Source organism: Amblyomma americanum, chromosome 6, assembly GCF_052857255.1.
Source record: "Amblyomma americanum isolate KBUSLIRL-KWMA chromosome 6, ASM5285725v1, whole genome shotgun sequence".
Classification (NCBI taxonomy): domain Eukaryota; kingdom Metazoa; phylum Arthropoda; class Arachnida; order Ixodida; family Ixodidae; genus Amblyomma; species Amblyomma americanum.
This window is the reverse complement of record NC_135502.1, coordinates 104,398,131-104,415,993: the sequence shown is the minus strand read 5'-3', so window position 1 is coordinate 104,415,993 and position 17,863 is coordinate 104,398,131. Positions and strand designations below refer to the sequence as shown.

The 17,863-nt window shown below is 46.9% G+C and overlaps 1 protein-coding gene and 1 pseudogene across 5 annotated transcripts in view; both read right to left on the bottom strand.

Moving 5' to 3' along the window:
- Positions 1–17,863, bottom strand: part of LOC144093943 (uncharacterized) — a 120,962-nt gene that overhangs the window by 37,214 nt on the left and 65,885 nt on the right. For 3 of the 5 annotated variants that reach the window (XM_077627709.1, XM_077627706.1, XM_077627708.1), the window contains exons 3-4: positions 11,342–11,677; positions 6,526–6,859 (exon numbers count right to left, since the gene is read on the bottom strand). In XM_077627709.1, the coding sequence (XP_077483835.1) occupies positions 6,526–6,859; positions 11,342–11,677 (670 nt within the window). The remainder of the gene's footprint in view (positions 1–6,525; positions 6,860–11,341; positions 11,678–17,863) is intronic. The other 2 variants (XM_077627710.1, XM_077627707.1) reach the window with 1 other exon arrangement.
- LOC144094400 (uncharacterized) lies at positions 14,791–16,744 on the bottom strand (annotated as a pseudogene).

The window sequence follows — 17,863 nt, the reverse complement described above, 5'->3', positions numbered from 1 at the left end:
TAAAAGACATTTGACATTGGCTTGGTTGCTTTCCTTAAGTTCACCGCGTTAACATCGCATACGAGAGGGACGATTATAAGAGACACTCAGTTACAAGAACTTTTTTAGGTCCGTGAAGAAAATTCATTACTCAGAAGAGACATGACCCAGGTATGCTCACACAACGTGGCCGACGTCATACCAACCCGTACATGCTGCACTTTTCATTTCCTTGGCTAGAATCTGTTTCGTTCTGCAGCCAGATGTAATGCCTCGCATGGTTGCGACTAATGTCTAATTGCAGCGAAATTTCCATCATTCTTCTTCTACAGTGAAATCTTGTTATTACGAACCTCACGCTAACAAATTTTTCAGATTTACAAACTTCTAAACAATTCCTGCCAGAATGCCGTAGTGTCAATATAAATATATTTCACTCCTACGAATGTGCAAAATACAGAACATTTCAGAATAACATGCACAATTTATTTGGTCACCCATAGTAAAGGCAGCTCGTTATTACGAACTTGCCCCGGATTAACAGCAGCAAAAACGCTACCGAGGTGTTTCCATTCATGGCATTACAGAGTACGTCACTGCTGATCGTTCTCGGGCTAGAAGCTGGGTGCAGGACTGAGGGAAGAGCAAATCACGTGACTTCCATCACTTTTTTTTTATATATAGAGTGTGGTTGTGCAAATGCGGCTGCGCTAGCCTCGCTGCCTTGTTTTTCTTTGCACTCTCGCTATCGCATGTATTCAACTGTGCTGCCAAGTTTCATGTGGTGCTGAGACAAGTGCTGGGTTATTGGTTCTGCTGGTGTTTGTGTTAAGATCAAGCATTGGCAGTTTTCGCCAGAGTAGGGCATGACGACAACTAATGGCCCAGTCTCCGAAAACAGTCCGACCACTTAGTTTCGGTTTCATTTTTCTGATCTTCGCGCGCGCCAGCCCCAGCAACGACTTGAGCAGCCAACATCAACCAGCTAACATCGACCAGCCAACCTAAACCAGCTGAGCACCGTTTTGGACGCTGATTGCTGCGTCACTGGTGTTTTCTTTCCCAGTTTTTTTTTTCTCGCCACTTTGGCATCGCTCAGCCATTTTCTTCACTTCCGCCCGTATTTTTTCGTTCTTCTAGTGTGCCGATACTACACGCTCTTGATGCGCCATTCGTTGCCTGTGTGGTGAAGCCTCCACACATGCGACGGTGCCGCTTATGATGGATGTGGAACAGTAGCGGTAGAGCTCCACCAAGTTGCACCGTGAAGGACGCTCTTATGATTCTGAAGCAGTTCTGCTTCGATGCTCCCGACAGTATGCATTCAATGAAGCCTTGATGGAAACATGAAAAAAAGTCACTGCTGCTCTGCTCTCATCTCAAAATTGGGCAACTAATTCCCAGCCTTTCACCAGATAAATTTAACGTTATACAGGCAGTTTTTTTTTTTACTGTTTTTTGGTTTTTCGATAGTTCGCCATTTTTTCTGTGCCCTTGGAGTTTAATGAGTTTTTACTATGCTTTCTGAGTATTTCATTATCACAATATTTTGAATATAATAAACTATTCTTGGTGGCTCCGTGAAATTGGTTGTATAATAGCAACCGCTATTATACAGTGAAGCAGTGCCACTCGCTGTGTACCCCGGTAGTCGGACTCCGGAGCTATCACCACGTTTCCATGAGACAGTTCTATTTGATGATTCATCTGTTATAGTTCTGTGTTAAGACAAACTCAAATGTCTAGAAGTCATGTCACAGTGAGCAAAATACTTAGTTAAAGAAAGACACAATATATAATTATGAAAGACAACATTTAATTACATTTATGTGGCATTATTACCTTGTTACCGGTTTTTAGAATTTCAGTGTACAGTCGAACCCCGCTACAACGAATGTCGCTTCAATGAAATATTTCCAATTCCTCGTCAGCTTGCCATAGAAAGTAATGGAACAAATTTCTCACCACAATGAACCATTTTTGGGGCGCGTTTCTGGTTAGACGAAATTTTTGCTATGCAAAGCTGGGTTTAAAAATCCATCTTACAATAAAATGAGCATATCACCGCCGATCTGTGTACTTCCGTAGGTCCACGCTGCTTTGCTTCACTAAACTTTCGCTGGAACCAATTGATCCACTCATTCAAACGCACATGAAGACCGCCATTTCTTGGTGGTGATGACAATCGGGCTGACCGCCTTGCAACAAGGCGCAGGTGCAAGCTCCTGTTTTCTTCCAAGCCAGAGCCACAACCAATCCGTTGCCAAAGGACGCAGCAGCCTGGCAACAGCAGCAGCATGTTTGCCCTAGTTTTTTTTCACTCGTGCTTGTGCACTACAATCAGCACGAGCTTGGCGACTTTGTCTAGGAAGCGGAAGTTCCTTTCTCTTGAAGAGAAGGCACGAATTATCAGCGCGGCATCCAGCGGCAGGAAAACGGGAGATGTTGAAGCGGACTTCGGCATCTCACAGAGCACACTGTCAACGATCCTGACGTCGAAAGACACTTCAGCCTAAGCTCTTTCTTCAGGGACATCCACGAAGTGGAAAAAGCTGACGAAAGCAGCTCACGAGGACCTTGAGAAGGCTCTCTGCGCGTGGTTCCTCGACGTGCGCGCAAAAAAGATGCCGATCAGCGGAAACGTGCTGCAGCAAAAGGCGCTTGGCTATGCCTGTATGTTGGGCATCGATGATTTCAAAGCCAGCTCAGGGTGGCAGGCCAGTTTTAAGGCCAGGCATGAAATTGTAGGTAAAGTGCTATGCCTCGAGTCTGCCTCTTCAAACGCCGACACTGCATCTGATTGGACGTCAACTACTGTGCTGGAGTTAAAAGTGTGCCACATCAGACATATACAATGCCAATAAAATGGAACTTTTCTACGAGCTCCTCCCCTCCACGACGCTTCACATGAAGGGCCAGCCATGGAGCAGAGGGAAGCATAGCAAAAAGCGTGTGACGCGGTGCTGCAAAGGTGGCAAGAGCCTGCCTGTCAAATATCTTGCCAATAAAAAATCTTGGATGACATAGGCCATTTTCAGAGAGTGGCTAACCGCCTTCGACCGTGACATGACAGCAAAGAACCGTAAGGTTTGTTTGCTCTTCGTCAATTGCTCGGTGCGTAACGTTGGAGACGTTCAGCTGCAAAGCGTGGAAGTCACATTCTTCCTGTTGAATTGCACGGCTTTAATCCAGTCGCTTGATCAAGGTGTTATCAATAGCGTTAAAAGCACTTATCGACAGATTCGGTAGCTGGTGTTAAACATCAATACCGGCCGGGCAAAAAAAAGTGGGTTTGTACATGGCTGTACAGATGGTCGCAGCAGCGTGGACAACAACCAGGCGCAGTATCATCCACAACTGTTTTGTGTATGCCAGCTTTCACTCCGACGCTCAACTGGCAGTGAACTCCACGTCGGACGAGGAAGGCTGCAGTACAATGGCTCCACCCTCCACAGAGGCCAATGCGGGCATGGGCAGATGTTGACATCAACGACTACACCGCTGTTGACAGTGAAGTGCTAGCTCACAAGGAGCTGAGTGATGAAGCCATAATTGAGGGCGTTCGCCACAGCGAAGCAGAGGATTTAGCGCCACCATCTGCGCTAAAAGTGATGGAAGCATTTCATGTGCGCCGCAGATTTATTGGTGCTCACGATGACGACGTCGAGATGAAACTGCTCACCGAGTGCGAAAGTCGCGCCACGGCACTCGTGGCAATAAAAAGAAGCAGAAGAAGCTGACCGACTTCTTTGAAAATAAATGATGTTTTGGGACTATGTTGTACAACCTGACAGTGTTGTTAGGCTGTTTTCGCCTCAGCGAAATTTCACTTCAAAGAAATTTTTCGCGCGCCCAGCGATTTTCGTTGTAGCGAAGTTCAACTGTATTTAGAAGTTCTGGTTACATGAGACCTCGGTTACAAAATTCATCATTTCTGGGTCACTTGAGTATCTCTTGTGACAAGGTTTTACCGAACACAATTCCCGCTTCCTTTAGTACCCGGTAAGTCTAGCAGGTACAACCAATTATGCTTCTGATGGGCAAAAACACATTTGTTTGCGATATCTTTCTTTTCAAAACTGCGTTATACAGAAAATCATTTCTCTTAATTTTTGAACTATGTATGCTGATAATTGAAATTTTTCAATTTGATTTATGACAAATTTTTATTATTTTTATTTGTTCCGCACCAAAATCTTCGATCTTCACACACCACTAATAAACTTCATTTCTGGCCATGTTTCACAAATATTTCAGCTGTAACACATTTAACCTGGCAGTATTAGAAAAAATACAGTAGAAAATCTTTGATATGTTCCCGGTTCATACGATTTCCCGGTTCGTACGGTCAAAATCGCGGACATTAAAAATGTCTCATAGAGTTACACTATATTTTTTCCGGTTAATATGTTCCCGGAAAACACAATTTCCCGGCTACTACGTTTAAAATTTCGACAAGTTGTGGTCGTAGAACACGTTTATTGACCAACCGCACATTTGCAAAGATACAAGTGAGCCGAACCAGAGGGCACGCGACGTTTTTTTCGGCAGTCACCCGCCATGATGGCTTCTCTGCAGTGCCTCAGTGCGACGAGGCGAAGCACTACCATTAAGAACAAAAAAAAAATAAGAGCTGCGCGGCGCTAGCATTCGCGACGGCCGTTTCTGCGGGGACGCGGTATGAAGAGGAGAAACGCTGAGGTTTATTCGCGGTACATAAGAGAAAGGAGGCGAAGCTTCTACGAACTACAGCGATGCGCTTAAATACGAACGGGCCGGGTATGGGAAACAGCTCAAAAAGCAGAAGCACTGCAACAATCAGCCGCCGCGGTGGCTTTCCCACAGTACTTGGGTGCAAAGGGGCGAAGCATCCGAAAAAATGACGAGTTTTTGGTTACTTTCGTCAGTGCAGTCGACGGACCGTATGCGTTAAGAATTCCTTTCTGCGCTAAAGACAGCGTGAACGCGGACTGAATTACGCGAGCACTGGAGTAGGATCTGTTCAGCTCTTGTGCCAAGAAATGCCAATCGACATTTTTACAAAGTGAAATTGTCAATAAATGTCTTTATACCTTATTCAACAGTTACATTTCTCAAAATCAGGCAGTTTGGAAAATATGTTTTCCCGGATAATACATTTTTTCCCGCAATTAAAAAAATGTGTCAAAGAGGTTTTACTGTATTTGCTTGGATTCACACTTTATTCTTACTATCTGAATTCACCTTAGACCCAGAAAAAGAAACCTTGCTCATGTGCAAACTGCACTGCCTAGTTTTGTCATCCGCCCAATGAGCTATAGTCTTCATTGTCGAAGTCACCAATTTCAAATTACCTCCAAAGCGTGCTCGACCATCGACCGCTCTGCTTTCATGCCAGCTGTATCCAAAAGACACAAGACGGGTAATTCTTCCTTGTCACTAATTTAATCCTTTGTACACTTGAGATACAAAGCACTGGCTCACACAAAACTGCCACATTGACAAAAAAGAGCGAGTTTATTGCGAGCCTTTCAAACAAGTGTGATTCACCCTAGGCAGCCCACAAAACGAGACCTCCGCACTGTAGCCATACTGGACTCTTTGCGGCACCCCACCCTAGGTCATGATGACCGCTAATATTCACCCACACGTTTCAATGCAATGGTGTCGCCCGCCATGTCATTTCTTGCCAATAACGATGGGGCCCGGAACTGCTTCCTTGTGGATGTGGACCGTCTTATTAATGCGAAAGCATTATATGGCCCTTTGGCAACGAAACCCAGTGACGCTGACCAGCAGCAGTTGTCCAAAAACCCCCCCAGTGACGTCACCATGGTCTCGCACAATGTCAGCACTAGGCAGTAAGATAGTGGCATCATCAGCAAAGAAAAATAGAATTGGTTCCGAAGGTGCGAAGAATGAAACCAAGGACTTTCAGATTTTGAGGCGAGCACGGAGCCCATAGGCCATAAAACCGCATTGCTTCGAATACGACCGTCGCGGCCGCGATCGAACCAGAGTCTTTCGGGTTAGCAGGCCGAGTACCATAACCACTGAGCTACCGTTGTGGCTCAGAGGCAGATAGTGCCACAGGTATTTTCTGCGCGAAACTAGGCATGTAAACTCAGTTTATTTTTTGGCCAGCAAAGGCTTCGAGCTGGGCAAGTCTACTTGATATTCGAAGTGGGCGAACACGGCAATATACGTGCCTCCAGAAGCAACACAGTGGTCAACACAGGCCTACTGCAAACAGGCAAATTTTTCAAGCACTACAGTTTCCTGACATGAGCAGATTTCGCTGCCTATTACAGCTCAAAACACTTCCAGCACCTACAAGAACAGAACGGGATAACTTTCTGAAAAATGTACCGATGGACTTAATACCCAATTCTGCACTAGACGCTGTTCCATATGTCCCAGTCAACCAAAGTAATGTGTGTGTGCCTTCCCATTGTGATTGTTCCGAGCGGATGATCGGCCATCTCGTTGGGCCATACGAGTTTCGCGGTAAAGCCTGCTCATAGAATTTCGCACACGGTTCATCGAATTCTTTGGAATGAAACATACCATAGCGCTCGCAGCACTGCTGCCACTGTGGTGGCTCTGCTGGTCCGAGGGCACGCTGCCTTCTGAAAGGTCGTCCGAGAAGTGGGTGCCACTCTGCTGGAAAGCGATGGTGTAGTTGTCCTTGTTGGCCTGGCAGGTGAGAACCAGGTCATGCTCCTCATATGAGCTGCAGTCAAGGCTGTCTGTGGAGAGGGCGCCACCAGCACCAGTGCCCCGTGTGCCTGCCAGCGGGGGGCCGCACTCTTTGACGGGCGAGAAGAGGGGCTCATCTCGGCAGATAGACATCTCGCCCGAGTCCTCCTCCTCCTCCTGCCCCGTGCTCTCCACTTTGCTGCTGGAAACAAACAGCAACATGGTCACAGCTGTGAGGGCACAAGCCAAGAGAACCTGCCGCGACCAACAATGATGCCAGTCGCCACATTCAAAGTTATGTCTCAAGTACAGTTGATCCTAGATGTACTGAATTATTGCGTACATTGAAATGTTGGAATATCCTCCTGAAAATCCCAAGCAAAAGTTCGACAGCGTTGCTCACGTCTATAGAGCTTCCGTTCAGTGGAGCATTTGATATGCTGAACTGCGCGCCACGCCCCTAGCACGTGGTGCTTCTCCTAATGTCGTTCCCACGATCACTTTTCCTGCACGGAGTCAGGTCGGCTGTGTAGCCATGGGCACCTGCTGGCAGCAAGTGCTGTAAAACCATACGACAAGGTGAATATGGAGTATGCGTCAGTGTGGCCTTTGGTCTGGCGTGCTTATTTTCAATGTGATAATGCTGCTAAGCAGAGAAGCTGGTGATTGGTGCGCCAGTGAAGCCAGCCTAGCTGGCCGAAGGCTTGCGTGTGGTGGCCCTCGCATGGCCTGCTTTGCTGTTCCAAGGCGATGCAGATGCCGGGTGTACCTTATTTTTTTTGAGATATTCATGCGCTTACAGTGTACCTGCGGTGACTTCTCCCAAAGCACCGTCCGCTGTGGCTTTTATGCAAAGTGAGCTAGGCCTAACGACACATAGCAAGCGGTGTGTTGTCAGTATGCTGGTGAGCAGCACAGCACGTCACTGAAGGAAGTGCTGCTAGCATGGGTGCACTGTATCTACACTTCAGAGTTACAAATAAGCTGATCTGATGCCATGTTTTATATATTAAATTACCAAACATTGAACTACTTCGAGATCCCCTTAGAGTTCGACACATCTTTGATCGCCTGTATTCACATACAGTCGAAACCCGCGATAGCGAAATCTCGAGAATACGAAATTCTCGCCGCAACGAAATATTTCCGAGATCCCGGCAAATGCCCATAGGGGCCAATGTATTTCGTATCTCTCGGTAACGAAACATTTTTGTACCGCAATCCCACGATAACGAAATTTGCTGCAGCGTCGGTCCGCATACTGTCTCCCATATTATGAATAACAGCGTCAAAAAAGCACTCAAATTGAGCAAACTGCAATAGCGCGCTTGCGTGGCTACAGCGAGAGCATTGGCGCCTGGCAACCTTGCAGCCGGAACAACTTTAAAAACTTTAGCCACCTTGAGCCGGTGCTAGCCACCATACCGGTGCAGCGCGTGTCCTCTGCGATCGGTTCCGCGTGGTTGTTTATCTCGGAGGCTATGCTCAGGGAAGGCAGCCTCGCAGCGACACCATCAGGGGGCGACACTAGATCATCAGCGCTGCACTTTTAGGCCTGCGAGCGGTGCACATGTGTTCGTTGTGTGTGGTGGCGGTGTGTATGAGCAGCAGTCCGCACGTTTGCGTTTGAGATGTCTCCGCCAGCCAAAAAACGTGTGCGAAACTGACAACACCGAGGACCAAGGTCCACAACATGGAGAGACGGTAAACCCGAACCCGAGGAATGTGTTGGACGCCTTTGACACGATCCGGTCGTTCTTAGGCGCACACGACGACGACGTGGCAATGGATCACTTCTTGCAGTGTGAGAATAGAACCATGAAGTTGCTGCAAGGCAAGGCTCGGCAAACTAAGCTGACTGACTTTTGGCAATAAATTTTCTTTTTGCGGGCTGTTTTCTATCTTTTCTGTCTCATTTTCGCAGCAACGAAATTCTCGCGAAAGCGAATTTTTTTGCTGTCCCCGGCGATTTCGTTATTGCGGGTTTCGACTGTACTATATGAATGCTCAAAAGATCACAGGAGAACACAACCACAGAGCAGCACCACTGGAGACTACAACATGCAACACGCAAAGGGAATAGGTTAGGCACCCGTAGTGGTGGCGTGTTGCCAACAGGATTTCAATTTGAACAACAAAAGAAAGGGATTAACCTGAGCAGCGTTATAACTCGTGCTACCATTTGTAAAACAAGCAACGAGAAGTCAGTTTATCCCTTCATTTATAAGACGGAAATTTCTAATATTTGATAAGTGCATCCAAAGCACTCAGGTACCTTTGTAACAGTGTAAGATTATGTTTGAGCAACGACCAAAGGTCTGACAGGCCCGACCATCCATCCAAGTGTCACCAGCACAGAAAAAAAAGGTTCACATTCATATGGCTTTCACCAAGCTGCAACTAAATTCTCGATGCACCCTTTTCCATGACCATGACCTCATGGTGAGCCATCATGAAGGAGAAATAGTTTCAGAATGATCTCATTTTCAGAGCTGGAACTCCACAGCTATGGTCTCATCTAACATGCTCGTTGCAAACATGAAACTATAAATGCAAGACTAACAACTCCAAAAATTTAGCATCCCACAACACCCACTAAAAACACTAGAAAATTAGCTTATCACAACACTTTCAGAGCTGAAGATCTGGAATTTTGGTCACAACTGCAGTACAGTCGAGCCTGCTTATAACGAACATGAGCGTCACGCTGCGTCCGTTCGTTATATCCCGAAGTTCGTAGTAAGTGGACCACAGCTTTAAAGACAGTTGCTTGTCAAAACACAAAATTTTTTCTTTGCGAAAAAGTCCATGATGGACGTCTTTTTGTAGCACAGATCCGATGAGGGAGGCTTCCAGTAAAGCTGAAGCATGCTCTTCGCCGAGGCCCTTGGCATAGACAAGTTGTCTGATAACCCTCTCACATCGGCACCGCAAAGGCCTTTGAGAATCGGGTCCCTATGTTGAAAGGCGTAAAGAGTGCAGATACGTCACAAATATTGCGCCTTTTCCGCTAAGGGCCTTGGTAGAAAAGGCGCCCGTCAGAGACCTTTGCAGTCCAAAGGCGCGGCTTCGAGAATCTGCGATCGCAGTGCCATCCAACATCAAAAAGTAAAAGCAATGAAAAAAATAAATGCAGCCATCAATGTTTGAAAACATCTTTTAAAGATACGAAAAGTGTATCTGGCTTTGCTTTTTGTACAGGTGTTTATATTTTATGCCCAGATTTTAAGACAGTAAAGTGTTGCAGCAACACCAAGTGCCCCTGGTGGCCAAGGCAATACACAAAACCTGCAGCTGCTGATGAGAGCAGCTGCTGCAGCTCTTTCAAGGAAGCAATTAGAATAAAAAAAAATTGTCTGAACTCAATGAATGAACAGAATTCCCAACTTTAATTTTAAAACACTCACTCCAGCCGGCTCGAGCACAGCAGCGGGTGCTAAACCTCAACGACTGTTTCACCTTTGGGCTTGCACCGTGTAGCAGCGATGCTGCTCCTTTAAGCTTTCGCTCCTTTGGTGAAAAAAGGTGCCTTTGCTGGAAAAGCCTTAGAGGAATGCCGTGTGACAGGGGTATGAGGCTCTCTCTATGTAGCCCATTGCTACAGGCGCGCTTATGGGTGCTGGCTACGAAGTTTTATCCTGATCCGATTCCTCCGCTTCACTCTCGTCTCGCAGTTCAGAAACGATGCCCTCGTCCGTGCATGGTTCCGCGGTATCGGCGTCGTCATCGACAGAAATAAAATCATTCCAACCAATGTCATGACCCCCCATGTCGGAGTCGACGACGCACTGCCACAAATCGCTGCTGGGTTGGTCATCTTCCGAAGCATTAGGCTCGGCATCAGACACTCGACGAAGCCGGCCTTGCGGAAGGAGTTCCGCTCGCCAGTGGCCGTCACCTCCGCCCAGGCCGCTTTCATCATCTCTACCGCTGAATACAATGGAAATGGGCACGGTGTTCCCGTCCGCCATCCCGAATTACAACCAGGGCCAGAGATTTGAATGTCCGCACCGCAACAAGAGCGCGCGATGGGGCAGACGTGCACATGCAACGCACACAGGCGGCAATCAAGCTAAAGATATAGACACACAGCACCAGCGGAGAGACCAATGAGGGGCGTCCGTGAGCGTTTGTGCAGCCACCTCTTGGCTCCCATGGAAGGCCTGCTTCGCGGAGCGTGGCCTCCGTGATCGGCACCGGCGGCGGTGCGGTTGATCCCGGAGGCCACACGTGGTTTTGCAAGCGAGAGAGGAGAGGGGAGCGGAGTTGCGAAAAGGGGCGGGAGGGCGATCTTGGAAGATGCGTCGACGGGGAAAGGGTAGCTAGCTTGAGAGCGGCACGAAACGGGGCCACGGGGCTGGCAGATCAGCTGCGATGAGGCTCGTGAAAACATACCGTGCACCGAGCGCTCAAAGGGGTCAGAGGCAGGTCCTATCGCATCACGGCTCCGGGTTTACGCCATCCGTTCGCTGGAACCGAACAGCAGGGCTTAACGACGTTCGATATATGCGTGATTTTGTGCCATCGAAACAATGTATATTTTGACGGTCGCGCAGGTCTCGTTCGTTATAAGCGAAAGTTCGTCTTAGGTTATATGTGGGCTCGACTGTACTCCATACAAAATGTAACACTACAGACATAACACTGATAACCCTGGAAAATGACACATCTGCGAGGCACTCACTGCACAGACGAGGCATCCAGTGGCAGGGCCTCCAGGAAGGAGCCAGAGACAGATGCGCACTGCTCCCCACGACTGGCAGACTGGAAGTCACCCCCGTAGAGAACAGGAAGGGTGAGGATGGCGTGGATGTCCTCCGAACGGAAGGTCTCCATGTCAATCTCAGCCAGGTTGGCGTCAAAGTTCTTGGAGAGGTCCTCGTAGGAGAGGTCCACCCCACCCAGGCTGCCACCATCGTCACCAATCACACAGGCATCCCCAGATACTGACAGGATGCTCCGCCGCATTAGCCGGCCCGACGATGTAAGCGATGAGGAGCATAGGTGCCTTTGGAACTCCCTGGAAAAGGAAACAAGAAACATGCCGTTACCACTTCACCAAGGGTAGCCAGGTGTGGAATGCCTGGCACTGGCATCCATTCACCACGATTCCATGCGCTTCGGCCGCCGCTGACGGCCGGCACTGGGTAGTCTCAGAGCACTACTTGGTGGTACTGTGCAACACGGTCCTACTATCTCAAATCAATGCTACGCTCTTATACCAATGGCCATCTGTGGCCCTTATCAAGTCACAGTGGCACTTCTATTGCCAAGCGCTGAAGCTAACTGCTGGCACAGAGCACAAAAATACATGTATACGATAACGTTCAAATTAGCTTTTCAATTTCAAAATGCACCTATGAAGCGAGCTCTCCCCTAACTATAACAGTACAATCCATTAGAACCTGTAAAGGCATGTGAAAGCATGCAACATCATTATAGAGTCTCTATATTTAAAGGATATAGATCCCTAATTTTGGTGGCATGTTTTCTTCTTTGCAATGATGCATCAGACATTACTATACATACATCACCACGTAATATTTGCCTCCGACAAATAAACAATTTATAATCAAATTTTTCTCTCATGCTGTTTCAATTTCAACATCTCCGTGATGTCAAAGCTCCGTATACATCACGTGAGGCATGAAAAACTTGCAATATAATCACTTCTTCATTCGTTGTCATTCCAGCTATTGAGACAGGCTGGCTTTGGCACTGTAGTGAATTTAAACAACAAAGCAGTGATTCATTGCACATTTTTCATGCCTCGCGTGACCTATACACAACTTTGATGTCACAGCCATTGTTCGGCTGTTGAAACCGAAACTGGAACAGCAAGAGAGAGAAATTAGATTACAAATTGTGCAGCAGTTCTAGGTGAATACGTTGTGGCAATCCATGTACACTACCTTACGCAGCATTACAAAGAAAACACATAACCAAAAATTAACTGTCTGTACTCTTAACTCCACCACAACTGCATATAGGAACAGCAGAATGCCTCCAACACCTTTCAGCAAATGTAAACAAATAATTTTGAGCCACTGAACCATTTCATCGTCGCCTAATCAAGGAGCACTTCTCTGTACAGTGTTTCAGCCTATTTTGGATTTTTGACTACTGTATATACCAACATAATGAACCCACTCGCATAATGAACTCACCCCCACTTTTGTTTGTTGCGAATTTACTTTTTGTAAAAACCGTTAGCTCTTTGTAGCACGTTCCTCAGTTTTCGTGCCATATACAATGCAGACCTTGGCAGCACGCCAAGATGCTGCCCGCTGACATCCTGACGTGTTTATTTTTTGCGAAGAGCTCCTGCGGAAACATTCTGCACGTCCACCTGCGTTACTGTGTGCTTAGAAGGCCGGCGAGCACTTCAGCAGCTTAGACATCCTCTACACTGAAATGCTATGAAGGAAGCAGGACCTATCGATCCCCAAGCGATTAGGCAAGCTTGAGAGTGGAAGTGAAAATGTCTAACCTCTCACCACATTTGCATTACACAATGGTACCTGCACTGCGAGTTTTTTTTACCTTGCGTAAAAGCACGCATGTCACCTTCAGGGCCGGTGTTCAGCATGTTCGCTTTATCTTGCCGCGACTGACTGGTGCCGCCGGCTATCACAAAATCATCGGATTGCGGCGTGATACAGCAAATAACTTTCAAAGTGAACGATGCCAATAATTAGTTAGTTTTTTTGGGGAAAGGAAATGGCGCAGTATCTGTCTCATATATCGTTGGACACCTGAACCCCGCCGTAAGGGAAGGGATAAAGGAGGGAGTGAAAGAAGAAAGGAAGAATAGGTGCCGTAGTGGAGGGCTCTGGAATAATTTCGACCACCTGGGGATCTTTAACGTGCACTGACATCGCACAGCACACGGGCGGGTTCGAACCCGGGAACTCCGGGTCAGTAGTCGAGCGCCCTAACCACTGAGCCACCGCGGCAGGGCACGATGCCAAACGCCGGCGGCAAGAATGCGTCTGAACGCATGCTTTTGCTGATGCATAGATAGATGGACGGAAGGACATATGATATGAAATTTCGACCCTGCCCAAAAAAATCTACTGACTCTTTTTCTCGCAAAATGAGCAATCCCCCTAAATTGATGTCAACTTTCATGGAAAAAAGAAGTGAGTACATTAGACAAGTATGTACTGTACTTTATGTGGATACCAATATCATAGAACCGCTGACATAGTGAGTGGAAAAAAAATGTTAAAGATGTTAATGTGTGCTGCAGGCCTTTACTTTGCATGCTATGGTAATCTGCAGCCAAATCATATGGCAAGGAACACATGCTGGAAATACAGTGTATTTTATTGAGAACAAAAGCTGAAAAGCACTAAAATGTGCTTGGCATGCTCTTCTCATGCCATAGCCACAATCCGCTCTTGCCCAATCATCTGCTAGCAGTCTTGGTTAGCTCTGTTGGCAGAGTGACTACCCCGGACAGGAAGTGGTCCAGGGACCAGGAATAATTCTTTTTCTAATTGCTAAGCTTCTGTGCAACTTTACTTTGCAGTCATAAGGTTTGATTTGGTCTGAGGGGGTTTAACGTCCCAAAGCGACTCAGCACAGTGTCTACCAAATTGTTATTTTCAAATTCCCTGACCTTTCCTCGTTTTCCCTGACCATTTCCATTAAATTCCCTGACCCACGTCCTGGAAAATAATTTAGGCCACTGCCATAAAAACGCAATATATTGGACAGGTAGGCACAATGCTCAAAGTAAAATATTCTATTCAGGTACATAAGACCGCTTATCAACTATTAAAGAAAGTAAAATCATTGACTAGTTGTTTCAGGCATGTTTCAGAGGGTTAATTTCTTCCTCAAGACGAGAAACCTGCAACTGTGCATCGCTGATGACCTTTTGCTTCTTTTGTTGAAGCTCCTTGACAAGAGCAGCCTCTCTCTTATCCTTCCTTTCAGCATCTGATGCATCCAGCCTCTTTCTTTGCAACTCCTCCTTCCGTCAAGCGTTAGCACCGCGAACCATTTGCATCATTGTGTTTGTAACATCAATTTTGGCAACCCCTCCAACAGCTGAAACTGCATCATGCACCAGTCTTTGTGCAATCAGCTACTTTTATTTGAGGTTTTTGACAAGGCATTCTTTGTTTACAGAAAATCCTCGTTCCACAGCTGCATTGCCATGAGACGTGCAAAGAATTAGCTTGACGAACGAAAATAGCTCTTTATAATCCCGTAAACACAACTCAAACCAGAGCGCATCCAGCCTCTGTTCTATTTTGTCAAAGCTCCTCAATGCCGCCTGTACAGAGCTAAATGAGCATACCTCGACATAGGAACGGTGGGTACGCTCAGCTTCCAAGCCAGTCAGCCACTGGTGCTCCGTTAGCACCTCCAGTGCAATGCACAGTTTGTTAGCACCAACCTCTGGGGACAATGCACTAGTAGGGTCCAAGCAGCTTGCACCTCTGGTCAACTTGTATTGCAAAGGTGACCTTTCCATCACCTTTTGTGAACACCTCCTCACGAAGGAAATAGTCTTTTTTGAAAATAGATGGAAAATAGACAGCTTTGGGATCTTGCGAAGCTCATTTTTCGCAGCAAACCCAATGTCGAATACAGCAGCAGCAACCATGCTATCTGTGTTCTCCAGGTCAATCTTAAGAAGCTTGGAGGATGTGTTGGCAGCTTGTAGGATCTCTTTCCGGATGATTCTAGCAAGCAATGACCGTAACAGGCGATCCAGAGCAGGAGCAATGAACGGCAGCATGGGCTTGTCCGTCTAAAATTCAGCCAGAAATGGCTCGAGTTCCTCAGTAACTGACAGCATAAAAGCCAATTTCATAGCCAGCATATCCTGTCACCTACTGCCTTTTCAACAGTGCTGAAGCTAGCACATGCTGGCATCTTTTTTGCTTCCTTTGAGCATTCCACATATTTCACCAAGTTTGGAATAACATCAAGCACTCTCGAGGTCACCTTCCTATTCTCGAGCCACCTTACTGGGCAGAACTCCAAAGGGAACACAACACTCCCCGTGCAGTGAGTGTAGTCTGCGTGACGTGCTGGCACACACTTGAACAGATTATAGCTCCCCCGAAGAAATGCTACCAGATCCCAGTGAGTCGCAGAGTGGCCTGTTTTGAATGCCCCATTGACAATGTGGTGTCCACAGCTTCCAATGTCCGGGATCTCGTGAGTGATGTCAGATGCTCTAAGTTCTTCCCTGAGGGACCTCAAGAACTTCAAGTTGACCTTTGGCCCGTCCATTGACACTTGTAGTATCTTTGTTTGCTTAATGCCTTCTGTGGCTTTCCTAAAGGCAACAGCCAAATCTTCTGCGCATGCGTGCCCCAAGAAATATGAAGTTAGTTAGCGCGTTTTCACAACGGCATCAGTTCGGTTCAAGTACCTGATCAGTACATACACCTGTTCTTTCTGAGTGACTTTGTTGAGCGACTCATCAAACGCAACCACCAGATAAGGAACGCTAGACAGGCTTGACAGCAACTTGGCTTGAAAGTATGGACCAATACCATGACAAATGGTGTATCCCACTTTGTCTTTTCCAAGTTGCATTTTGGTAGCGATCTCACAAGTGGGGAACATCAAAGGAAAGAGCGAGGCAGAGGCTGCCGCTGATCGAAAAGATCCATGGGTCATTATAGTGTTCAAGCACCACATGATCTCGGCCTTTGTAACTTCGTTCTTCAATTGAAAGCTACGCACCGACATCCTCAGAGAAGGGCTAAGTGCTTCTGTGGCAGTAGTTGGAAGCATCGCCGCAGCACTAAGATGACTATCGCTACCTCCGAACGAAACGCCCGCTGCTGCCGCGGAAGGCGAGCCCACATTCAAAAAATGAGACGACTCGTGTCTGGGAAACGCATTGCAGAGATTTCATAGCAGCCTGATGTTTCTTACCCTCAACATGACTAATAATCGCCCTCTTGCCCATGTTGCTCAGGGAGAACTTCTTGCAGCACATGGTGCAGCGAGCACTATTTAGGTTATTTGGCACGGGTCTAATCCAACTTGCATTTGCGGAGATTTCCGGGTTTGTCCAGTCGAGGTTGAACGAGCATTTCTCCGACAGTGACATGGGCACTTCCACAGATATCTTCAGTTCAGGACCACAACACAAAGGAAATTTCAACCCGAAGACCGAAATGCACACGGTAGAGACAGGTAGAGAGATCGCAGCGTGCACATGACCAGTTGCGATCACGGGGAGACACGAAAAATAACGAAAGAATGGAGTGCTATTTGCATTATACACGTGCCTCTGAAAGGATAGATGAACAACGGCTGTACGGTTCTGAGCGGTAGCGCGCCACCTTTTATCAGTGATACATACCTGCAGCACGTCAAGCATCTCGAAGGCCAAAGCGAATGCGCCGCCACCCTTGACTGTACTCGCATCTTCGCCTGACCACGCCTGCCGCTACTGGTTGGCACGAGCGCACCAGCATAAGTTGTTTTCCTTGACTCTGCAATCTATTTAGTAATATCCCTGACAATTCCCTGACTTTTCCCGGTGTCTTAAAAATCCCTGACATTTCCTGGTTGTCCCAGTCGGTAGACACCCCTGCTCCGGCTATGAGAGACGTCGTAGCAAAGGGCTCCGGAAATTTCGACCACTTGGGATTCTTTAATATGCACTGACATTGCACAGTACTCGAGCCTCTAGAATTTCGCCTCTATCGAAATTCGACCGCCGTGGCCTGGATCGAAGATGTGTCGTTTGGGTCAGCAGCCGAGCGCCATAACCACCGAGCCATAAGGTTGATATTAGGTGGATGATACTAAGCAATTCTCCCTGAGATGTGGCCCTTGCAAGTGCATTAACATTTGTTTTGCAAGCATTTTAGAAATGCCTAAAATGTGGTTTATGTTTACATATTGACCCCTTAAGACAGGAATGAGTCCACAAAAGTACAACCGAGACGGTGAAAGCACTGCTGAGTCATTGTGTGGACACATGAGGACCCGACAAACAAACAATTGCAAACTAATCGTCTAACAGGGTGGGAGTATTTTTTTTTTAAATCTTGGAAGCATACTTCTCGCAAAATTACATCTTTCCTGAAATGGATAACAACTGCCCCCATTTTCGGATTAAATTTTTTTCTCAATTTTTAGTATGGTCATAATGTGCAAAAACGAAATACATCATCCTGTCTATGTTCAAAACCAGCTTACCAACCAATGCTTTGCAATT